Source organism: Pan paniscus, chromosome 19, assembly GCF_029289425.2.
Source record: "Pan paniscus chromosome 19, NHGRI_mPanPan1-v2.0_pri, whole genome shotgun sequence".
NCBI lineage: Eukaryota > Metazoa > Chordata > Mammalia > Primates > Hominidae > Pan > Pan paniscus.
The window spans coordinates 81,728,660-81,754,341 of record NC_073268.2 but is presented as its reverse complement, the minus strand read 5'-3'; the positions used below and the strand labels follow the sequence as shown (position 1 = coordinate 81,754,341).

The 25,682-nt window shown below is 41.5% G+C and overlaps 1 protein-coding gene across 24 annotated transcripts in view; it reads left to right on the top strand.

Annotated features, from left to right (window-relative positions):
• CEP112 (centrosomal protein 112) overlaps window positions 1-25,682 on the top strand; it is a 554,108-nt gene that overhangs the window by 473,447 nt on the left and 54,979 nt on the right. Inside the window, exon 23 of one of the 24 annotated variants that reach the window (XM_055101878.2) lies at window positions 1,015-8,472. The exons of 22 other annotated variants lie outside the window; for them this stretch is intronic. In XM_055101878.2, the coding sequence (XP_054957853.1) occupies window positions 1,015-1,029 (15 nt within the window). In that variant the 3' untranslated portion in view covers window positions 1,030-8,472. Of the gene's footprint in view, window positions 1-1,014; window positions 8,473-25,682 lie in introns of those variants that run through there. One more of the 24 variants, XM_055101877.2, reaches the window with a different exon arrangement.

Sequence of the window (25,682 nt, the reverse complement as noted above, 5' to 3'; positions counted from 1 at the left end):
GGCATGGTGGCGGGCACCTGTAATCCCAGCTACTCGAGAGGCTGAGGCAAAAGAATTGCTTGAACCTGGGAGGTGGAGGTTGCAATGAGCCGAGATTGCGCCACTGTACTCCAGCCTGGGCGACAGAGCGAGACTCTGTCTCAAAAAAAAAAACAAAGAAAGAAAAAGAGTAGGGCTATGCCTATGTTCTCTGCTTTTACCATGCGTTCGTTTCTTATTCTTTGCTTTATATCCAGTGCTCGGTTTGGTATAAGTACTCAGTAAATTTTTGTCGAATGAAGAAATTGATTTGTTTATTTACATCTATCAACCAATAAAACTACATGCTTAGAAGTAATCAACTTCCTCCTACATATTTTTAGTATTAGCAACAGTAACAGTAGTACTGTAGTAGTCGTTGCTGTTCTTGGGATCATTGTTATGTGGGTGATGATTGTAAGGATAACGTTAATCACAAATCCCCCTAACTCCCCTGATCGGCATTCAACTCTGATAACCACCTCCTGGAAATCCTCTTCTCCCTTGACTCCCCAGATTCTACACGACACTTAAAATTTCTTGGCCAGACGTGGTGGCTTACGCCTGTAATCTCAGTACTTTGGGAGGCCAAGGCAGGTAGATCACAAGGTCAGGAGATCAAGACCATCCTGGCTAACATGGTGAAACCCAGTCTCTACTAAAAAATATGAAAAATTAGCCGGGCGTGGTGGCGGGAGCCTGTAGTCCCAGCTACTCAGGAGACTGAGGCAGGAGAATGGCATGAACCCGGGAGGTGGAGCTTGCAGTGAACCGAGATCACACCACTGCACTCCAGCCTGAGCGACGGAGCAAGACTCCGTCTAAAAAAAAAAAATTTTATTCTATGGTTATTAATACATTTGCTGCCTCTTCTTTTCTCTTCAGGGACTCTAACTATAAATTCTGCCCCAAAGTTGTATGTTGTTTTTCTCTCTATTCTTTCTCTGTTAGCAAACTCACTCACTCCTACAATTTCAACTCTAATTCCTCTTGCAGAACAATCCCGACTGAGCACCTGACCCTGGCTTCTCTTCAGGTTCCAGACTGAATAGACACCTCTGCGTGGATGATCTTTTGGCCTCTATAACTCAGCATATTTCCCCTCCATCCTTATTACTCCTGACTTAAATTCGACTGAGAGTGTCAACTGACTTTTTCCCTTCTCGCTTCCTACATCACATCAGTTGTTTCCTGGTTCTGTATTACTCTTTTCCTTTCTGTTACCATTACCCTAATTCACTTTACACTTACTACTTCTCCCCTGGGCTCTTCCTGGGTCTCCTTGCTCCTTCTGCTCCACCTGCTGCTTGTATTATTACCATTGCAAATAAGTCAATCCTGTATCATCATTCAGGTCTATTCATACAGCTCCCCTACTCAAAAGCTTTCAACTGCTCCCCACTGCCTAACAGCTCCACTAGCCTGCCTACCCCTCATCCTCCATTGTACCTACATGTGCCCTAAACATCATCTAGGGCAGACTATTTTTTTCTGCCTAAATATACCAATATTTTCTTGTATATAAATATTTGGTAATGCTATTTTTACCAGAATATGGGATTGCTTAATTTTTCAGACTTGCATCAATTCCAAATAATAATACAATACTGTTGTGAGTAGTTGAATGGGTTCCCAAAATGGAGGTGAAGCTAGGAGAGAAAATGAAAGAACTGATAGTATGGCTAGGTACGCAGGTGGCTAATGAATGAAGACGTCAAAGTCATGTAATTGTTAGGAGCTGGGGAAAGCGATGCTAGGTCTGGGCTCACATTCTGAACTGACAGTAAGGGGACAAGAGTAAACCGACAGATATATATATACTATTAAAGATGTTCATCTTCATTTAAATGGCTAATAATTATTTTTTAAAAACTTTGATATTCATATGGATCCAAAACTAATAAGATCCATAAAATATATAGTGTTGACTTTTTCACATTTTGATCAGTTGGGTTATCACAGCCCAGAATAAATTAGATGTAACAAGCAGAATTAACTAAATATGTTACATCTTTACGTTGTGGGCAAGATTTATGTACATATGTACATGAAGAGAGAGATATGCACATATACATATACACACACGTATATATGTATATGTGTGTGTGTTTACCTGTGTATGGAAGAGAGTGACAGGAGAGAGATGATGCTTGGAGCTCAAAGGGATACATTCTCTTGGGAATCATCAAACCTTTTTGAAGAGGGGAAGGTAGAGGATACTTGCATAATTTAGGCAAGGGGCATATTCAAGGCTTAGAGAACTGACATTCAAAGGCTCCTTTCGAAGTGTGGCCTAAAAAAGAAAACAAAATCCAATTGACAGATGAAGACTGGCCAGACCGAGAGAGAAGAGGTGGCTTTGGTGTTCTTCAGCTCCTTGGAGATGAATTTATGGAAGAAGGAAAGTCAATCGACGGCTGGGCGTGGTGACTCACTCCTGTAATCCCAGCACTTTGGGAGGCCGAGGCGGGCGGATCATGAGGTCAGGAGATCGAGACCATCCTGGCTAACATGGTGAAACCCCGTCTCTACTAAAAATACAAAAAAAATTAGCCAGGCGTGGTGGCTGGTGCCTGTAGTCCCAGCTACTTGGGAGGCTGAGGCAGGAGAATGGCGTGAACCCAGCAGGCAGAGCTTGCAGTGAGCTGAGATCGTGCCACTGCACTCCATCCTGGGCGACAGAGCGAGACTCCATCTCAAAAAAAAAAAAAAAAAAAAAAGAAAGTCATTGACTTGACATGAGAGGGAATAATAGCTGTTAAAGAAATGGAGGGATTGAAACGAACTATTATTTGTGAAATATTTGAATTTTGCCTTCACAAGAGTATGTTTTCTAGGAACCAATGTGTAGCACAACACTTTGGTACAGCTCTTAAAATAAATTCTAAATTGTTCTTTAGACAGTATAGGTTTTCATTAGCTATATTTAGATTTTCTTATGTTTTTGTTTCCAAAGTTAATATAATTTGTATCCTGTGCAGATTTGGATTTGCTGTTCCCCAGAATAAAAACAGCAATTTCAGAAGGCTACATAATAATTTTAATGATTTCCACAGGTTCTAATTGTCTGCCTACCTGGTAACCCCCCGGACCACCACTAGCTGGTAGAAAGACATACCCTACTCACATATTATGCATTTCCATAAAGCTGCCAGAATCCTGAGTTGCCATGTACTGTCTACCTACCTTTCTGTAAAGCACAGCAATGGAAACAGTATGCAGGGAAAGTGAGAACGACCAATGTATGGTGATTATACTGTGGTTTCAGTTGTCAGTGTGCTATACTTTGAATGTGTTTTCCAATTATTTTGTGCCTTATGTCTGCCATTCTTACTTTTTATGTCCAGCTTTCTCTTTCCTGACCCAACATTAGCCAATTTCGCTTGGCGAAGGTGATTTTTGGCATGAATGCAAGCTTCATTATAGTTCTGCACTGCCGATAAGCACAGCTCTCTGCCTTCCTTGGTTCTTGCTTTTGAGTATCGCCCACAGCACCCACCTACACAGAGGGCAAAGTCTTTGTTCACATCTTCTCATCAAAAGTGAAAATTAGAGCAGGACCCAGACAGTTCTAACCCAACTTACTTTCTAGTACTATTTTGGTCACTATTTACATTTGCTGGTGAAAAAAGCAGAGGGTTTTTTTTGTTGTTGCTCAAAGCCCTTTTGAAGCCCCACAGCACAGCAGAAATTATATGTTTGTCTGGGCTTTGCCAGTCAGATAGAAGAGGGCAGTAACTACATGATGAGGATAGTGACGCGAATAGCCCTGTCCTGTTTTATGTTATTTCTGCAAGCATTTTTAATATGCCATAAATCAAAAGTACTTGAAACTATTTCTGCCTGAGATATAAGCAATGTTAGCCGTCATTTCTCCAGGCAGCGTTCCACTTGACATATAAATACAGAATATTTCAGTCTCCTTAGAGATCTAAAAGAAGTGGATAAGGAGGTGTTTATTTTTTGTTCCGCTATTCATCTTCTGTATATCATAGCCATGAATTACAGAAGAAATGATCATAATTGCCCCATGGGGGCCAGACCATTAATTTCATACCCTGATTTTCCTTACTTATGGCATTTCAAAAATTATTTTGTTGAGCACAGTGGGCATTCAAGTACCTATCCATTAAATGAACAGAGGGTGGTGGTAAGTCTCCCTTTCAACATGCTGACTCTCAGATGTTGGTGTGAGGGTGGCAGTGCCCTCTGACCAAGCAGGGAAGGGCTGCTGGGCATGCAGCACTCGCAGCAGTCGATGGACTCTGTGATGCAAATTAACCTGAGCAGTAGGTGCCTCTGGCTATGGGGAAAGTGGTAGTGGTGTTTTATTTTTGCTTTGTTTCTACCCTTGTACTTTGCCAGAATGCATGCAGTGAGTACATGCTACTTTGGTAATGGGCAAAGTGTCGGGGGAGTTATGTGTTCAGTCGTGTGGTTGTTTGGTAACGGACGTGGTACCTGAAACAGAAAGTGGAATCTGTCTGCTCTACCAGAAGATCATGAATGAGCTCCCAACCCTCTTGCACTTCTTGTACTTTATTGCCATTTGTTCATTTTTGTGACTATAGCAGGGGGAGATAGAGGGAATGGAAATTTATGTTAAAAATGTTTTGACTTCACAAATGCTTTGACTCAGGCATTTGATAAAATCTTGATGAATTTCTAAAAAGCTGGAGAGTCCCAGCTTGGTCAGCAGTATACAGTTAGATGGCCCTAATATAGAGTTTCCATAAGAAAAATAATTACAAAAACTTAACAAAAGTGTGATATATAATCATATAGGTAAATATGGTTGCCCATTTCTTATTCCCCAGTTGTGATAAAATAGCAACTAACATCTATTGAGCTCTTATATGTGCTAACATTGTGTTTTTATGTAATAATCCTCATGTCCACCATATGAGATAGGTACTGTTATTATTCCTTTATTTACAAATGAGTAAACTGAGGCCCAGAAAAATGTAAATAACTTGCCCAAAGTCACATAACTAGCAAAGAGTTGGAGCAGAGATTCCAGCTCAGGCAGCCAGACTGGAAACCTTGAATGCTTCATTACTCTACCATGCATTTGAAGGTTTCACCACTAGACTAATGACCTCTCTAATACTAGAAACTCAATTGATCGTATGACAGTTGAATTTAGTGCTGGGAGATGACCTCTCAAATGTCTTGCTGTGATATAGATGAAAACACGGGTTCAAAGAGGTCACATGTCCTGCCTCCAGCCACGCCGCTAGAGAGAAAGTGAAGCTCCAGTTCGCCACCCACTCGTCGCCACCAACGAGCCATGCTGTCTCACCCAGGAATGCCATGACAAGCAGTTGACTGTCATTACATGAACCTGTTTGTGTTTTGTCTTATGTCTCCCCAGGAATTAATTAGTTTTTAGACAGAAGCGCCCAGTTTTCACTTTTTAATGAAGGTTGCCACTTTGGAGCCCAGCTCATGACAGAAAAGACCAACAGCAGAAAGTCCTTATTTAGAAAAGAGCGGGGACGCAGAGTGAGCTGGGACCTGGATGGCCAGCGCACTTCTTAAGCTACAGAGAAACCTAGACCTCCCACTGTGACATCCAGCCTGCCACGAGCCTTAACACCGATGATCTCTTGCCTTCATATCTTCAGTTCCTCTTACATAAGAGGTTTCTATGGAAAATACCTCTAGGTTTGTGATGAAAGTATCTGACATGAGGCTTCTGCACACACAGACGTGTTGGATTGGGAGAAGTTAGCACTGGTGTTAAACATACCATTTAGGGCAAGGAAAGGCCAGGAAATGAAATATTTATTGACTTTATTACTTCCTTGCTGTCTTACACGCATACAAATATCATGGGCTCATACCTCACCAAATCCCCAAAAGTATTTCAGGTGACTTAGAGAGATGCATATGGTACAAAAGGATAAAAATTAATAAGAAAATCACAGAAAAAAAGATATGAAAATAATATGAAATCAAGAATAGAATTCATAAACAAAATGCCTGCCATGAAGTCCAATAAAGCTGCTAAAAGGAGAGCTCCATATTTGGCCTGGGCTTCATAGCAGCTAAAGACAAGAAGAAATCGAATTTCAGTAGCCTGTGTCCTTAATAGAAACCAAGTCAAGTGCTCAGGAGAAGCACAGCTTTTCCTAGCACTGACACCGGAGAGGAATTTCAGCTGTAGGACCCTCATGAAGGGTGCACTGTATAAGTGCTTCTCACACCTGAATGTGCCTGCAGGTCACCTGGGAATTTTGTTAAGATATAGGCTCTGATGCTGTCAGTCTAGGGTAGGGCTCAAGATCCTACAACGCTGCTGGCTCTCAGAGCAGGCGTTGAGTAGCAAGGATATGTGCCATGCTTAGGGGTCTGAAATTATTCTGTAGATAGAGCAGAACTACTGATGATTTTTCAGCAGAGGGTCTCAGTCAGGTTTGTTTTGGAAAGATCATTGGTAGCAATGTAGAAGACATTGCAGAGCAAAGAAAGATCAGTGGAAGAAAAACTGTAAGATGTAGCTGATGTTCTTAAGAATATTCTTACAGGAAAAGCAGCATCAAGTTTCTCAGAGCTATTTTGTATAATGCTGCTCAATGTGGACTGATGGCACACACCTAAAGCACATGCATCCACCTGGGACCAGATGATGGTTTTATCCATGAATTAAAATTTGAATATTGATATGGTTTTGCAGTGTCCCCGCCCAAATCTCATCTTGAATTGTAGCTGCTATAATTCCCACGTGTTGTGGGAGGGACCCAGTGGGAGATAATTGAATCATGGGGGCAGTTCCCCCATATTGTTCTCATGGTAGTGAATAAGTCTCACGAGATCCGATGGTTTTATAAGGGGAAACCCCTTTCACTTGGCTCTCATTCTCTCTCTTTTCTGCCACCATGTAAGATGTCCCTTGCTCTTCCGCCGTGATTGTGAGGCTGCCCCAGCCATGTGGAACTGTGAGTCAATTAAACCTCTTTCCTTTATAAATTATCCAGTCTCAGGTATGTCTTTATCAGCAATGTGAAACCAGACTAATACAAATATCTAAGAATTGTTGTAACATATATATTGCAAATCTTTATTAATGTTAGTTAATTAAAGTAATCTTTTTATTATAATTAGGCCGCAGATTTGATGTTTTACTCTCTTGCAAGAACCTGGAGTTCAGGCATCTTATTTCCCTATGAAGGGGAGATTATTGTTATTTTGACCTTTATCTGCAGAAGGGAGATGAGAGTGAAGAGGAGTATTCATCCAGCAGGCCAAGAAAAATGCAGAGACCTGCAACAAAGAGCTGAAGCCGGGGAAATAGGGTAAAACAGACGTTGAGGGATATTCCCAGAGGAGAACAGAATATAACAAGTAGGAGGGTGAGGCCAGGAGACACCTACACATCCAGTCCAATCTTAGTCATCATTAGGGACATTGGTGTGTGAGGCAGGCACCACAACCACCCCACTGGGGTTCAAGTCCCTGGGTGAAAGACAAACAGGAAGTAAAAGTACCTTGATGATAGGTCAAATAACGGTGTTCTGGAATCCTTTAGATATGTCTTGCCTTACGTTAAATTGCTCTTAAGAACCATTTAAATTTCGGTTGAGAACGATCTAAATGTTTTAAAACTTTGTCTGCAATTTAAAGTGACTGTAGGACTAGAGTGACCTGAAAAATCAAGGCACCCTTCTGAATTTTCACCAAGGGGCAAGAGAAGAACTGTCTCCACTAAGCAGGATTAAAGGAACAGTGGGAGATGAGAGAGAGAAGCTTCTACGATTACACTCAGGGAGTCCTACAGAGCCAACGTGCCAGTTTCATATGAATAGGAAAAAGACGTGGAAAGAAGGCACTGTGCTAATAGTGGTTATATCTGAGTGCAGGAATTATGGAAATTTTTTTCCCTCTTGATGCTTTTCCATTTTTCTTCAATTAGCCTGTATTATTTTATAATCTGAGGTAAAACATAAATTTTTAAAATTGATATTAGGTCCTAAAATAGGGTTTGATCCCTTAGTGGGAGATCAAATGGACTTAGCATTTCAGAAATTGGACTGACAAACCATACTAACAGCACATCAATGGGGAAATAGAATTTTTGAGAATTAATTTTAAAAGTCAGATTTCCTAGACCACACTTATTTCAAGAAGACTGGTCATGTAATACAAAAAAAAAAAAAAAAGTGCGGGGGGTTGTCAGTTTTGAAAAGAAACACTATATCTTAAGCTTTAGATGTTTGGTTTGTGGTGGTTCCTTTCAAAGAAGCCATGCTAACCTTAGCGTTTTAGTTACAGGCATGATTCATTAGCAAAGGAAAGCCTTAGATGAAAGGTTAAGCTTGAACACATTTTCAACTACACTGTTAAAATGTTGGCTACACTGCCAAGAACCAGTCTTGGTTTGTGCTTAATAATATAGTTTTGACTATTTGCATTCCTCTGTTAAGTATGCTGGGTGTTTGGAATCACACCAGTTCTTTCACAGTACATGAAGTTCTGATTCACCTTGCACATTGTCTCTTTAATTAAAGTTACTTTGAAAGGTGTTAAAACAATATTAAGAGTTTTTCTTCGTAAAATACACATTTTTCTATTCCTTATATACTGCTAGTGTGAGAAGAAAATGCTTATACGTTCCTGACAAGAAACTTTAATGAGAAAGATTAAAGATGAAAGAAGGGAAGTGCTAATGGTAATGAATTTGTAAGGTTCAGAGAATAGTAGGAAGGCAAGTGTGGCTGGACCAAAGTGGAGACTGGTACAAGGAGAGGCCTGAGAGGCATGTGGAAGCCACACCTTATAGGACCTTCTAAGCATGGTGAGGAGCTTAGATATTATTCTAAGTGTAATTGTAAGTCATTGGAGAACTTTGAGCAGGTAAGAGAGATGAATGGACAGACCTGACGTGTAGAATGTATGGGAGGGAGATGGAGACTGCTATGCTATTGGAGTCATCTTTAGGTAAAAGATGGCCATGACTTGGACCAAGGAGGTAGTACTAGAGATGGAGAGAAGTGGGTAGGTTTTGCATGTTTTTAAGGCTTTTCTTTGTCAAAGACTTATAATTTTCTATTCATCCTGCACCACTCCTAGTGAAAATTGAATGTGGCAGGGTAAAGTGAGGGAACGAAGGGATTCAATGATAACTCCTACATAATGACTTCCAAAGTAAGTGGCCGCTGTATGAAGATGAGACCGAGGGGAGCCCGGAGGAATGGATGGAGACCAGAAAAGGGACAATATAATCAGAGAATGTCAGTAAAAATGGCATGAAGTGGACCAAATTAAAAGAGATTGAATCCACAGGGGTTAGTGGCAAATAAACAGGAGTCTTTGGGAGGGAACATGTGGAATAGAAGCAAGTTGTCAAAGAGATCTCCTGAGTTTTTGCCTTGGATAATGTGATAGATCATGTGGGTGGTAGTGGTACTGTGCAGTGAGATAGAGAAACTTGAAGATGATGCGGAATATTGCTCTGGCAATAATGAATTGGAACGAAGAGATCTATGAGTGTAGTCATCATCCAGAGGAAAAGAGACAAGGACAATAGCCATAGGGCTGAAGAGGAGAAATATTTGGAAGGCTGGTAAATGGTTAGATGGCAGAGAAAATTCAAGGGTGTCCTCGCAGTTCCTGATTTGGATAACTAGGTGAATATGGGTTCCATTAATCTAGATCTGAATATATAGGAACATAATTAGATTGAGGCAAAGGGGTGAGTGGAAGGAGAGGGAAATAAACTGGGAAAACTGATAATACGTCCAGTTTTGAACCTGTTAAGCCTGGGACGCATGTTGTAAATGTCTAGGAAGTAACTGTGTGTATCTTTCTTGATTTTAGGCATTGCACAAAAGCCCCTCTCCTTTTCACCAAGTTAAGTGTAACTAAAGCCTGTGCTCTGAAGTTCACTGTGCTCTGGTCTCCTCTTTTCAGGTCTGCCTCCCCTTCACATATTCCAGGTCCTGCTCCAGGGACTGCACCAGGGTGTCCTGAGCACACCCCCATTTTCCTTGTATTTACTTTTGCAAATGCAACTTCTTTGGCAGACAATTCTTTCCCCTTTCCACCTTAGGCCTGTCAGAACTGTAGCTATTATTCAAGGCTTTTCCCAAATACTGCTTCCTTCCTGAAGACGTTCCCAGTCTCTTTGTGTTTTTCTCATATCATTTGACTGTACATAAAATGTTTGTTTCTTTTTTAGTTTTATTATGAAAATTTTCAAACATACCCAAAAGTAGAGATAATAGTACTATGAACTCCGGTGTGCCTGTCACCCACCTTCAGTAACTATCAAGATTTGGTCACATTTACTTTGCCTTTTCCCCCTCATTCTTTGCTAAAATATTTTAAAGCAAATTCCAGACATCAAGTCGTTTTACACTGTGTATTTCAGAATGCCTCTCAGAAACCATGGGCATTGTCTTACACAGACACAGTGCCATTGTCATACCTAAGACAGTGAACAATTATCTTTTAGTATCATCTAATATTTACTTCATAACTAAGTATCCCAAATTAACTTTAAAATGCCATTTTACAGTTGATTTGTCTGAATCAGGATCCAAACATTACATTTGATTTTTACAGCTCTCATGTCTTTTCAAATCTAAAGCAGACCCTTCCTCACTTTTTTCCCATGTCATTGACTTCTTGCAGAAACCAAGTCAGTTGTCCTGTAGAATGTCCCACATTCTGGATTTATCTGCCCGCTTCCTTGTGGTGTCATTGAACATCTTCCTCTGTCCTTCCTTTTTCTTTTTGTTCTCTCAATTGAACACTTAACACACTTACCATGCTCTCCTGCTTTTTGTCCTTATCACATACTTTCTATGATAATGTAAGTGCCGTAAAAGGTGAGGCTATGTCTTACCCAACTCTGTACCTTCTAATACATTGTACAGACTCAAAAAATAGTATTCGTTTGAATTATTCAGAAAGAGTTTTATTCCTCTTGCCAAAACACGAACTGAAGCTTATTCTCAATCTGAAGAAATTTACATTAGGAATTAAGTTGCCAGAGGAATCTTCTCAATAATGTAGGTCACTATTTCCTCATTTGCACTGAAAGAATTACAGCCTCACTTGAAGTGGCAGATTCTTATATCTGAAAATTCTTGCAGTTTGGAGCATTATGATACAAATGAAATTTCCATGTCCCTTGCATTATCCCTAGGTCCATATAGAAGTGATTTCAGAAATCAACGGTTTTGTGCATTCAGCATGAAAAGTAGGTCACTAATCATTTTTCTGATCAGGAGAACTGAATTTTGCTTAGTAGTTCAGAAATCAAACTGAAAGGCTGACTCTAAAAACACCATCACGTGTATGCTTTGTTGTTGATAACTAACTGCAATCCAAGCTTTAATAACTAGGAGGGAGTGGAAGAAACTTCAAAAGGTTGCATGATAAACGTTTTTGACAATGTGTCAGCTGAACATTAAACAGGATCTTTGTAAATCCTCTCATTCTAAGTGGTTTAAATGGAAAGTTTTAAACTTCTTCCTTCATGAGTATTGGCTCCAGATATCACAGAATCCTAAGGTTAAAAAAAGAAAAACACTTTATCTGGCGTGAATGATTTCTATCCGTCATGTGAATGTGGAGTGTTAGAGGCAGGCTCACCTGAGGATCTCCACCTCTGCACCTCAAGCAGTATCTCTTTCATCAGCTAAGAAGGAGCTATCTATTCTATTGGAGTGGCTTCCTTAATGATCTGATATGACCATGTACACACACAAAATTAAGAAAATACCGATAGATCAATATAACATAGTAATACCCTAATGCCATTTTCCGGATTTTCTCATAATGAGTGGACTGTTGGCCCTCACATGGGTAAAATGAGGTCTAGTAGGACTGGGTAGTTGAAAGAAATGTTTGTGTGTATGTGTGTATTTTACACGTTTTAGAAGAGAAAATGTGGAAAACAAGGGACGTTTCTTCCCATGTGTATTTGTTTCCTAGTGCTGCTGTAACAAAGAACCAAAAACTGGGTGGGTTGAAACAACGAGAAGCTATTATCTCACAGTTCTAGAGGCCACAAGAAGTCAAGGTGTGGGCAGGGCTGTGCTCCCTCAGAAGGCTCTAGGGAGGAATCCTTCCGTGTCTCTTTCAGCTTCTGATGTTTCCCAGCAATCCTTGGTGTCCATGGCTTCTAGATGATCACTCCCATCTGTGGCCCTGTCGTCGCAGGGCCAACCTCTTCCTGTGCGTCTCTTGTTGTGAGGACGTCCGTCATACTGGATTAAGAGCCCACTCTACTCCAGGGTGACCTCGTCTGATTATGTCTGCAAGGATCCTATTTCCAAATAAGGCCACGTTCTGAGGTACTGGGGATTAGGACTTCAACATGTCTCTCTGGAGGATATAATTCAACTCATCACTTTGTGTAATACCCTGTCGTTTTGGCTCCACATTCTAATAGGGAAGCCTTCGGAATCATTATGACTGTTGAATCTGTGACACAAAAACTTGTTTTTCTGGGTTTTTTTGTACATTTTAATTTGTTAGATTAAAGACTAAATATCTTAATATTAATAGTAAATCCAGAGCATTTGGGGACAAAGAAGGCTTTTGAAGGATGGAAGTAATGGCAGGAGAATGGCATTCTAGATATGATGAAGATAAGACCCACAGAGCTCACAGGGCAATGTGTGGAGCTGGGCCCATTGGTGGCAAAACGTAGAGGCTGAGAGGCAGAGGGACCTGGGCCATTTCCTGTCTGCAAGACTTTGCAGCTGGGTAGCCTTGAGTAGCCTCTAGGAACCTTAGCTTTTTTTTTTTTTTTCCTTCTTTTTTTTGAGATGGAGTCTCACTCTGTTGCCCATTCTGGAGTGCAGTGGCACAATCTCGACTCACTGCAACCTTCACCTCCCAGGTTCAAGCGATTCTCCTGTCTCAGCCTCCCAAGTAGCTGGGATTATAGGCACCTGCAACCATGCCTGGCTAATTTTTGTAGTTTTAGTAGAGACAGGGTTTCACCACGTTGGCCAAGCTGGTCTTGAACTCTTGACCTCATGATCCACCCGCCTCAGCCTCCCAAAGTGTGAGCCACTGTGGCTGGCCCTTCACTCTTTCTTATAAGGTGAGGTTTCTACCTCAGAGGGACATTGTGAAAGTCAGTAAAGCTGTTACAGCCACAGCACAGTGCCTGCATATTGGACCTAGCATGACAGCTTTGAGTTAGGACACCAATCCCCTCTTATGCACAGGGGTTCCATTCCAAGATCCCAGTGGTTGCTTGAAACTACAGATAGCAATGAACCTGATGTATCATATGTTTTTCCTGTATATACATACTTATTGATATGATTTGGCTCTGTGTCCCCACCCAGATCTCACCTTGAATTGTAATAATCCCCATGTGTCATGGGAGGGACTGGAAGGGGGTTAATTGAATCATGGGGGCGAGTTTTTCCCATTCTGTTCTTGTGATAGTGAATAAGTCTCACAAGATCTGATGGTTTTATAAAGGGCAGTTCCCCTACACATGCTGTCTCTTTGCCTGCCTCCATGTAAGACGTGCCTTTGCTCCTCATTCACCTTCCGCCATAATTATGAGGCCTCCCCAGCCATGTGGAACTGTGAGTCCATTAAACCTCTTTCCTTTATAAATTACCCAGTCTCGGGTATGTCTTTATTAGCAGCATGAGAATGGACTAATACATTTATTATGAAGTTTAATATATAAATTAGGCACTATAAGAGACTACCAACAATAATAAAATAGAACAATTACAACAATATACTGTGATAAAAATTATGTGGTCTTTCTCTCTCTCTCTCCTCTCTCACAATGTATATTCTTGTCTGTATTTGTACTCACCTCTTTTTGGACCACAGTTGACCATGGGTAACTGAAACTGTGGAAAATAAAACCACAGATCAATGGGGATTCCCGTATATTGAGCACAGTAAGAAAGAAGTCCAGATAGATACATGAAGCTAGTTTAGGAAGGGATTCAGAGCCAGGGAAGAAATTTTAACCTTGACAGGATAAGGATGCAGGGTGCAGGATGCTAACCTTAACACATCCTACATGCCAGGATGCAGGAGGACACAACTGGGAAAGAGTCTGGAATCCTGGTGGGCAGAAATCAGGACGTAGAGTGGAGTCATTTCAAATAGAAGTTAGGCCAGGCACAGTGGCTCATGCCTGTAATCCCAGCATTTTGGGAGGCCGAGGCGGGCAGATCACCTGAGGTCAGGAGTTCAACACCAGCCTGGCCAACATGGCAAAACTCCATCTCTACTAAAAATATAAAAACTAGCCAAGTGTGATGGTGGGTGCCTACAATCCCAGCTACTCAGGAGGCTGAGGCAGGAGAATTGCTTGAAGCCAGGAGGCAGAGGTTGCAGTGACAGCCTGGGCAACAGAGCAAGACTCCGTCTCAAAAAAAAAAAAACAAGAAGTTGAAGGAATGTGGGCAACTAACTAGGAGGGAGAACAGAGAGAGTAGGGCTTACAAATGATTGTGAGATTTAAAACCAGGAACTTGGTAATTGAATGAATGACTTTGTCATCGATCAGCAGGACAGGTGGAAGGGAAGCTGGTTGAGGGGGAAAATTATGAGTTTGGTCTTGGACTTGGAAGTTTGAGATGATGGTAAGGCCACCATAGACACACACAAGAGAGACAGTTGGAGATGTCAGATTAGAGGACTTGTGCGATCCTGGGTATGGAGATGAGTATAGGAGTCGTCACTAGGCAAGCCCTAGTTAGAGCTAGTGTTTCTGTTGCCCATATCAGGCAGGAGAGCTGGATGTCGTGATATGCATTCAAACTCAGTGACTTTAAAATGGAACTCATGATCTTACTTCCCCAAAACTGTTCCTTCCATGATTTCTTTTTTGACACCATACTCTAATGGTCAAGCCATTGGCATCATCATTCCTGTTGAATCCGTGTCATGCAGAAACTTATTCTTCCCCTTCCTTTCTGTATATTTTAATTCTACTGTGTTCTCTGTCTTAGTTAATGACAGCACCCTAGCCACCTATTCTGAAAGCCTCAGAGTCATTCTTTAAACTTCCTTCTTGCACCTGGCACATTCGTTGCATGACCAAGCCCTGCAACCTGTCTTGTGGCTCTGCTGCCATCCCGGCACATGCATTCCCCCGGGCCCATCATTTCTCGCCATCTCTTGTCCAGATCAAGCTCATCTCCCACGTGATACTACATGGCCTCCTAATGGCCTCCCAGCCATGGCAGAGTGAACTCCTGAGACAGATTTTCTTGCATGTTTGGTTACACAGTCTGTAAAATTGTGCTTTTTTATTCTTTTCATTTTTAGAGTTTCTAAAGCACTTCTCATTGACCGAAAATTTAATGTCCTAAGCCTCATTCTGTATTCCTGGACTTTTTACAAATGATCGTGAAGCTTACAGGTGTATTTTTCTGGGCCTGGTTTTCTCCTATATGCTGAGAGGGCTGAGTGGAATCTGATCCTTGCTTCTGTCTTGTCCCATAGATTCACCCATGTCTTGCCAAGACTCTGTTAATTGTCCCCAGCAGGCCTCCCTGCCACCATTTTCCACATTGTCACCTGAATGTTCATCCTGTATTGGAAATCTGATCATCTTAGGCCCTTTTGTGGTTCCCATTCCTACAGGGTAAAATCTATAGTCCTCCTGGCACACAAGACCCTTGAGTTTAGTCTTGGACTTGATAAGTTTGAGCCGCAACCCATGCAGCCTCTCCTGCTTCAGTGCCACCCCTCTGCTTGGCCATGCCTTCGGTGTAGCCAACAAGCATTGCAGGTCTATGCCACCATGCCTTTCCCTCTGAGATTCACTCCCCAGGACCACTCTCCTCTCCTCCTGGGAAACCCTCCAGCTCCCACATTACCTCCTTGAGGAAGTTCTCACTGTCTAAACTTTCCCTGGCGTTTGTTGCTTTCCTCCTGTGTTCAGTCACAATGCTTGGTAAGACTTCTTTTTAGCCGTGCTCATGTGGTATTGTAATAGTTCCTTTATAAGCTTGCCGTACACATTAGATTAGATGCTTTTTGAGGGTAATGTTTAGTACCACGTCTGGTACATGCTATATGCCCAGATTATAGAAATACTTCCATTAACTTACGGAAGTAATGACCTGAAGGACACAGTGTATAGAAAGAAGGCTAGAGAGGTAAGAACCTAATTAGGGAAATATCCGCAAGTGAGAGAGAAGAGGAGGAGGAGGAGGAGGAGGAAGAGGAGGAGGAGCAGAAAGCATGTGGGAAGGAGGAGGAGGACAGCATGACATGGTGGTGTCAAAGGGAAGGATTTCTGGAAGGAGAGTATTCTAATAGTGCCCGGTGCAACAGAGAGGTCCAGGAGAATAGAGTTGTGGAAAAGGCCACTGGATCATCAGTAAGAGAATCATTGCTGACCTTGCAGAGAACAAGTCTCATAACTGGTTAGAAACCAAAATCAGATCACTGATGAGGAAGGAGTTCACTAATGGGGGAGAAATAAGGGTACTGGAGTCAAACACTTGAGAAATGTGGCCAACAAAAACAGCCAGGTGCAGTGGTGCGCCTCTGTAGTTCCAGCTTCTTGGGAGGCTGATGTAGGAAGATGACTTGAGCCCAGGAGGTCCAGGCTATAGGGTGCTATGATCATGCCTGTGAGTCACTGCACTCCGGCCTGGGCAACATAGTGAGACCCCCATCTCTTCAAACAAACAAACAAAAGAAATGTGGCCAATTTCTTGAAGGGCAAACGGGTAAAGACAACGTGCCAGTGTAGACACTGAGAGGGACTTAGCAAAAGGGAGAGAGCAACAGTGGTGACTAGCCCTCTAGATCGTGAAAAAAGGGCACTGATAGATGTGTTATTATTAAAAAACAAGAAGGGAGACCACTTCTGACACTCGAGGGAGCAGACTGGGTAAAACTCAGTTATTTTTCTCTAGGGACAGAATGAGAGGAAATATAGCTTAAGGGGGAAAAAAATCTGAGAATTTTAATGGGAGTACCCCAACTGTTTTAAATGAAAGGCAACTTGCTCTTTATAGAGTTGGTTAATGTTACCAGTAAATGCTCATTACTGTAGTGTAAATAACACTTTGCCAAGCATTTCAGAGACCACTTAACAAATAATGGAGGGGCAAAGGCTGTTGCTCTGGTGAAGTTCAGAGCCTAAAATGAGAAAAGAAGTTAGATAAATTCACAATAGGAAGAGATCTATAAATATGTTATCATATAGGGAATATAATAACATGTGAAATAGTTTAATCTGTATTTGAAATATTTCATGGAAGAAATGAATCTTCAGTTTTCACGGAGGAGAAATACACGGAGGAGAAAGTTTGGTGGAGGGGATTGGAAATGATACTGCAGGCTCAGGGGACGGCATGTGTGAATTAGTCTTTGTAAGAAAATCGAAATTTAAATGAATGGCTTATGGGTCCTCCCTCTTCCCTGGGCTTGCACTGAAGAGGGGTGGTCTGTGAGGATTTAACAGTTAACACTCTGTTCCACAGAGACTGAACTCAAGTTCGAGTGCTTATCATCCTGGCCAGACGAGGAAATTCCTCTATGATCTTGCAAAATCCTAGCTGTGGTTCTTGAATTTGATCCTAGATTTCTACCACCCGAGATAAGAACTTGTTCACAAGTGAAGCTGTCTAGAGCCACGAAGGGGGGGGAATGTGCTTTGAATTTCCTGAGTAGAAATAGACTGGCCCCTTTAAGAGGAGCTGCGGGTAATGTCAGGATGGTCTTTTGTGTGACTAGGAAAACATGAATGAGGTGCGTTAGGAGATTCCGGCTTCCTTAGATCATCAAAGTCTTGAAATAACATGATTTCTTTTCCTAGAACCTCTGTTAAGACCAGGAAACATTAACTTTTTAAAAAGTGCATTTTTAAGACCTTTAAAGGAAGTCCTTTAGGAATTTTAAAGGACTGAAAATAGGTGAGCGAGAGAAGGAAAGAGAATAAGTGAAAACTTTCGTACTTGGAGAATAACAAACAAGAAAAACTCTTGCTTTATATAGTGGCCACAGTATTTTTGCCTTTGATGTTGAATCAGTAGCCTAATAAGTACTATAGCAATAGCTCATATGAAAGTGCAATTTCTCATGCATGTGGTTTGTCGCAGCAACAACTAAAAAGTTTTCACGTGGAAGGAATTTTGCCTTATGTGAAGAGTAACATATGTATTGGGTAAAAACCTTCACATCAGTATCACGAAAGAGAATTATCAGGGTTTTTTTTTTTTTTTTAAGAAAAAAAAATAAGTGTTGCTGGGAATGTGAAAAAAACTGAAAACCTGAACAAAAAATAAGTGTTGCTTGGATGTGAAAAAAAACTGAAAACCTGAACATAAGCCATAGGGGAAAATAATTATACAGTTGCGTTGTGAATGCATTAGTGGCCTCTGCAGTAGTAGCTGCGGCTCTGGCTTTAGATCTGCAGCATAACCCGTTTTCCATGACTGTAGAATCACTAATAAAACTTTTTTTATGGTTTGTTATTCATCCTGGGTAGGTCTGAATGAAGAAATCGCTTTAAAAGAAATCTTGAGTGGCATTTCAGTTGAAGAAGACTAGTTACTTTTGTTAGTAGATTTAGCCTATTTAAAAATAATAATAAAACAGAAACTATAGTGGCCTCTGTAAATAGCCCGTGAGACCACCCAGTAAAAATGTCACGCTGCCACTGTGTCACTTTCGGTAGCCCCACATTTATCGCTCCTTGTGTGGATGACAGGGCTTGATCCTCTTGCTTTGTCCTAGTCATTTACAATATGATTTAAAAAAAAATAAGTCTGTAAATCTCACATGAAAATAGAGTGAGATTTTACTGCTTTATTTGTATTTTACCTTAGCCTTCATTTAGCAGTAGTAGAAAGAAAAACATTTACTGTTTCGGTGTCAATTTACATGGCAAAAGGAGACCTACTCATCAGAAATATTATCAGCCCAGTTAATAGACTGAATTGGAGTAATGCTGCTTAAACAAATGTGGGCATTATTAAGAAGGCAATTAAGGTTTAAATGAGAGTCACCCTTATTTCACCTTTATAATTAGTGTCTCTTCACTGTAGTCACAGCTCAGGCATCACGTCTGTCTGAAGGACCAAGCAGCCAGGGGAAGAGAGGTTTACGTCAAGATTTTATAACTTAACAAATATTTGATGACACACATTTAAAAATCATCTTACATGTTTTAAGTGGAAAACAGACCATTACCATGAAAAAATAAACATTGAATTGGATTGTATGTAAATTATACCCCAATAAAAATAAAAATAGGCCTTCCTCTTCTAGTTATCTTCTCCTTCAGTCAAAATATGCACATCCTACCCCCCTGGTCTCTTCATTCTGTGTTCAAAACATTCATGGGGTAAATCCTCCCGCATCCCTCCTCCCCACTGAGTGGCAAATGAATCATCTGTTTTCTCCAAAGTAGGATAGTAAATTCAAGCCTCGTGAAGGAAAGGATATGATGACCTCATTTTTTTTTAAGTGGGACTTTTTTTCTTTTTTCAATGTTTTGACTTTTTATTACGGAAGCTTTTAAACATACACAAAAGTAGGGAGAAGAGTACACAGATCCGCCATCTACCCATCACCCCGCTTCAAGCAGTTTCCCGCAGTTTGCCAGGGTGACTTCTTCTTGGCAGCATCTTCAGTATAAATACTCTGGCTTTTTCTTCTTGTTAAAACTCAGTTTTGCAGAGCTTGCAGCTCGCAAGGCCCCTCTCTGCGTTTCACCCAGCGGAGGTTCATCTGGTTCCTTGTTTCACGGCCACAGACTGTACCCAAGGCCCTTAAAATCCACAACTCTACCGACCCCAGTTTTGTATTTATATAGGGCAAAACTTTAATCAACACTCTTTTTGCTTACATGTGATTCAATCCAGTTTATTTTAAATAACAGAACACTATAGCATTCAAGGTTCCCACTTCCCAAAGGACATGTGGGTGAACCTACGGACAGAAGCAAGGACAAGATCCATTTACACTCTGCCCCATCATGTAGGGCAGGCCCAGAAAAATGTGCTCATAGACCTCATGATGATTTGTGAAAAGGCCAGGCACTATTAGCATTTTACCAAGACTTAACAACATAGAATGAGGCAGAATATGTGTCAAACACATTAAATTTCAACTCAATGAGAACTGCTTTGAAACTCTCTAAAAGGGGGCAAGAACGCGACTCTACAAGCTGCATGACAGAAAATGTGTAAGAGAATGTGTCTCTGCAGTCCACTCTGCTAGGACAGTGTTTCCAGGACCACTGACTCAGAAGGGTGACTTTTATACTGCTGATGATTCTGTCTTGATTTGCAAGTGGATTTTTCCAGATGTCTCATAAATGGAGTTTTGATAAAGATGGGAAAGTAGAGTTTGAAATTGTATTCTCTGGTACGAACTTAGAGTACCAATATTCTGAGCTATAAGCTGAAGACCAATTTATACGCTTAGACAGCCTGTTGGGAAAAGGGTACTAAGGTAACAGCTCTTGGGTTGCTGGAATGGAGCTGGCTAAGAAGTGGGCCAAAGGCGAGAGCAGAAATCTCTGGAAAGACGTCCGGTCTTGCTACAGCACTACATCTGAAAGCCTCTCTCTGTTATATACCTTGTATTCTGGGAACATTTTTTTAAAAATTGTTTTTATCATTGTGACCTAGTATTTCTCTCTTCCAATAAAGTTTCCCTTTATTAAAAAACCTTTTAACCACTTTATAATTGAAATGAACTTGTGTTTCATTTATTCATTATTAAAAGGCATGTATCTGCCATCACTTTATTCTTGTTTAATTGACGCAGAACTACAAGAGAAAACTTTGGTAAGACTATACATAATTCCTTAATGTGTGGTTTTACAAGTTAAGGAGTGGCTTGAGCTGAATTATGTTCATACATATTATTAAAATAGCATTGACTAGATACTCTTTTTTCCCCAAACTCACAGAAAAGCCCTGTACTGTCACAAGTGCCATTCAATGGGCATGTTAGCTACCAGGTCCTTTTCCTCACTCTGAAGAGCCCATTAACATGTTCAATTTTTGACACTTTAATTTGCTCTCATATTTTCAGATTTGGAACAAATCAAATTATCCTACAATGCTCTCCCTTTTAAAGAGTGTGGTGTGCGCTCATTGTTCTTGTGGAGCTGCTTATGTCATTTACATTTTTCTTCTGGAAAGTGTCATTCTTTATTCCCGACCAGCAGAAAGCACTCTGAAAGTCAGGAGCGGTGTAGCTTCCCACAGCCAGCTGACTTACAGTATATTTAAAGGCAGATTTAATTGGGAGAAAAGGACTGTCTTTTCAGTAATGATGCCAGTTAACACTGCAGAGCTAGGAGAGGAGGGACAGTTCTGCAGAATAAACAATTTAACTGTTCAAGTTGGGTTTTGTTTCATATTTTTGACCCAGTGTTGGACATTCTGTTCTTTAATTATCTTGGGCTTTTCTCAGGAAGAAACTAAAAGTTGTGATTTTGTGTGTGTGTGAAATGTCAAATTTGAAGCTTTTTTGAATAAGGAAGACACAACTTAAAGTCCGCGGTTGTACTTATTGAGCAATTGTGGTCATTTCCACATAGTCCTTATGTCAAATTCTGAGGTTGGAACTCTAATAACCTAATAATCTTTTAGAATATAAAACCAGGACCAGCTGCCAATATAAACTGTCGTTTTCCTTTCATGCCGTACATTTTAACTTTTTTGAAAGTGAAATATTATTTGGTGACTTTTCAGTTTTTTAACTGATCTTTAATAGGTAACGAAAGTCATTTCTAAATACAACTGCTTTCTCTGATTAACTTTAGAAAGATCACACTTTACATCTTTATAAGGAAATTTTTAAAGGCCTGCCTTTTTGAAAAGCAAATGTAATTTGAATTCCATTTTAATAATACTGATAAAATATGGTTCACTTCATAGTCTGTTCACTATGTGAAGTATGGAAAAAGGATCAGATCTAGTTATGTTACCCTGCCTTCTTTGGAACTTTCTTTTGGCTAGATTTCCGTAATATGTCATCCTAACTTCTCCTCAATTGCCTCCTGCCTATCTGGACTTCCACCAGATTTCTTGGCCTCCATCTCCTCCTCTGCCTGTCTGAGTGTGGGCATCACCCAAAGGGCAGGTTTTAGAACCTCTTCTCATTTTAGGAAACTTCCCTAAGGAAGTTTCCACATTTGCACCTCTGTCTGAGAGCATGCCCCACTGTTCAGACCCACTGAGCAACGTGATCTGCTAGCCAGGGGTCCTAGTGAGCTCTGGTTGCTGTAACAATATCCCTTGGACAGGTTGGCTCCTAAACACAAAAGCGTATTTCCCATAGCTCTGGAGGCTGGGACATCCAAGATCAAAGCACCAGCAGATTCAGGGTCTGGGGAGAGCCTGCCTGATTCCTAGTTCGTTGACACCCATCTTTGTACTGTGTCCTCCCATGGTGGAAGGGGCCAGGGACCTCACTCAGAGCTTTTAGAAGGGCACCAGTCCCATTCTTGAGGACATTCCCTGCCAGAGGTCCCGTCTCCTAATAACCTTGGGGGTTAAGATTTCAACATATGAATTTGGAGGGGGCACAGATAGTGTCTAGCGATATTTGGAGTCTAGCAATAGTTCCTCCTTGAAGTCCCACCAGCACCTTCAACCCAGCATGTCAGAAAGCACACTGCCCCACCGCTTCTGACTTGTGCTTAGCAAGAATTCACTATTTTCTGGTCACTCCATCTCAAAGCCTTGGGGTATCTCTGAGTCCCTTTTTTCTGATTCCCTGTCAATGGTTCCACTACACCCATCCCCTTCTCCATATCCACCACCCTCTTTCCAGGCCTATTGTCTTTGGCCTTCACTTTTGCAGCATCCTCTTTTTTTTTTTTTAATCCCTTGACTTCACTGAGCAGAATTATTTCCTCAAAATTCAAGAGAAAAACACAATTGGGCATGAATAGGGCCAAATGCTTCTGTGGAAAAAGGAAGAAAGTTAGCTTCTGGGTTTGGCATTTGGTAGATGACAAGTGACTGGTGTGAAAACTGACTCAGGAGAGCAGTGGGGACAGGGGGCAGGTGTAACGGGGTATGTAGTGAATGGGGGAGGATGTGGGACGCCGAGTGTGGCACTCTCAGGGTTCTGCAGGTGAAGGCAAGGAGGGAGAGAAGCCAGGAAGTGGGAAACAACTCTTCGTTTAAGAGAAGGGAGAGGCATGCCATCTTTCTCTTCTGTGAAATAAAATTAAAGGAGTATTTTTTATTGTAGCAGAAACCAGATAATATATTATCAGTTATTATCATTATGATATGTGTGTGTATGTTCAGAGATAGATATAGACATTTGGAGGATATATTTGTGTATTTTGTGTCTCAGGACACATAATCACCTTTGGTTAAATGTGCCACATGAAAGACAGTCAGAAGCCCTGATGATTGAAGTACATATCTTTAGGGAGTAGAGTTCAAATGTTTATGAGTTCCTTCCACAAACATGAATTCAGTGTCACCTGTGTACCAGGCATTGAGCTGGCTTGGCACTGGGCTTGCAGAGATGAAGAGAGGAGAGCCCTGAGCTGCAGTTGCATGCCACCCAGACATGTAAATTAATTCTCTTAAACACTAGATGGATGAAAGCCCAGAGAAGTCCATACTTAGCTCTTGTATAGATTAGGGCAATTACATCATTGAGCAGAGTAGGTGCGGTAGGGACTTCCAGGCAAAGAAAAGAGAAAATCAGTACAGAGTGGGAAAGAGGCAGCATGGAGTAGCACAAACATATTCAATTTGAAGTTACAGAAATATGTTAAAATTCCAGTCCAGGCCGGGCGTGGTGACTCACGCCTGTGATCCCAGCACTTTGGGAGGCTGAGGTGGGTGGATCACAAGGACAGGAGATCGAGACCATCCTGGCTAACATGGTGAAACCTCGTCTCTACTAAAAACATAAAAAATTAGCCGGGTGTGGTGGCACATGCCTTTAATCCCAGCTACTTGGAGGCTGAGGCAGGAGAATCGCTTGAACCCGGGAGGTGGAGGTCGCAATGAGCCGAGATTGTGCCACTGCACTCCAGCCTGGGTGACAGAGCGAAACTCTGTCTCAAAAAAAAAAAAAAAAAAAAAAAAATTCCAGTGCAGTGTCTTACTGCTAACCACATGGACTTGAGCAAGGTAGTTTTAACTGCATGGAGCCTCAATTACATCCTCTCTAACATAGATGAAATAATACTGGGTGCACAAAATTGTCATAAGGGTTAAAAACAAAATCCACTCCGTGGATGATAGCTCCCGTTGTTATTGCTGGTAATGACATCTGCACGGCATGCCAAGGCTTCCTACGGCGCAGCGTGGCTGGAGACCAAGCCAGTTGATGAAGCCCCTTGTATGCTGTGCTAAGGAGTGAGAGCTGTCTCTCAGCGGGGCTGGAGTGTTGTTTAAGCATTTCAGTCAGGGAACAACATAATCAGATTTAAGTTTAAGAAGATCACTCTGACAGTGGTGTGAGGATGGATTAGAGAGCAGGAAAAAGTGGTGACAAAAAAAATAGATAACTATTCTTCCCAATACAGTAATCATTACTTTCCCCAATTATGCAATAAAAGAAGCTGATAAGATCCTATTTGTTGGTAGCTATGAAAGTAGGGGGTGGGGGAAAGGCTACCTCATCAACAAGCACAGGAACTATTGCATTCATCCTTTTGGAAGTAGAACACAACAATGGAATTATAGACAATTCAAGAATGGAGAGACTTCCAAGCTCATTCTCAGACCTGGTTGAGTTGTAGATTTATGATCAAGTCTAATATCAAAGACACCCTAAAGCATGCAAGCTCATTCACAGACCATTTCACTTTTTAAATTAGTTCTTAGCCTGGGGTCCATTCACAGATGGGCTTCAGGCAATCTATGAATGTCCTACACTGAGAGGCAAAGTCATAAAACTATGGTTTTTCTCTTTCTAGGGAGTAACTACATAGCTTTCATCAGATTCTCAAAGGAGTCTAGAACCTCCCAAAAGGTTAAGAACCACTGTTTATCTGGACATAAAAAAGACTGGCATTGTGTTTGCAGGAATCTTTAATGGACACTAATTTAGCCATTGTGTCTGAACTCGTGTCTCCACCTGGATGTGTAATAGGCATTTCAAACTGAACCCAACTGAGGCTGAGCCCCGGCTCCTCTCCCCCAACACCTGCCCTGTCTCTATGAATGCCAACTGCAGTCTTAGCTCCTCAGGCCAGAATCCCTGGGGTCCTGTTTTTTCCTCTCTCTGCTTCCACTCCTTCAGGGCCATCATCTCTATTTCATACCTGGACCTGATCCTTCCTTCATCAGCTGCTACCACCTGGCCCCGCTCTCCATCTTCCCTTTCCTGGTGTTGCAGTGGCCTCTCCCCTGCTCTCTGCCTCTGCCTTGCCCCTCAGTCTGCTCTTCAGACAGCACCTGCTCCCCACCCCCCAGCAACTTCCTGTCTATCTCTGGGCAAAATCTAAAGCCTTTGACCTGTGAGACTCCACGTGACCTGATGTGACTTGAACCCTGTTATGTCCTTGACTTCACTGCTGCTGCTTTGACCACTCTCAACAGTGACCTTATGGCTTCCACAAACATACCATCTCGGAGTCATTCCACATGCAGTGGCCATTGCTTGGAAGGCTCTTCCTGTGGAAATTTACATGTGACTTGCTCTCTCTTGTCCTTCAGGTCTTCGCCCAGCTGGGCCTTCTTGGACCATCTGTTTAAAAT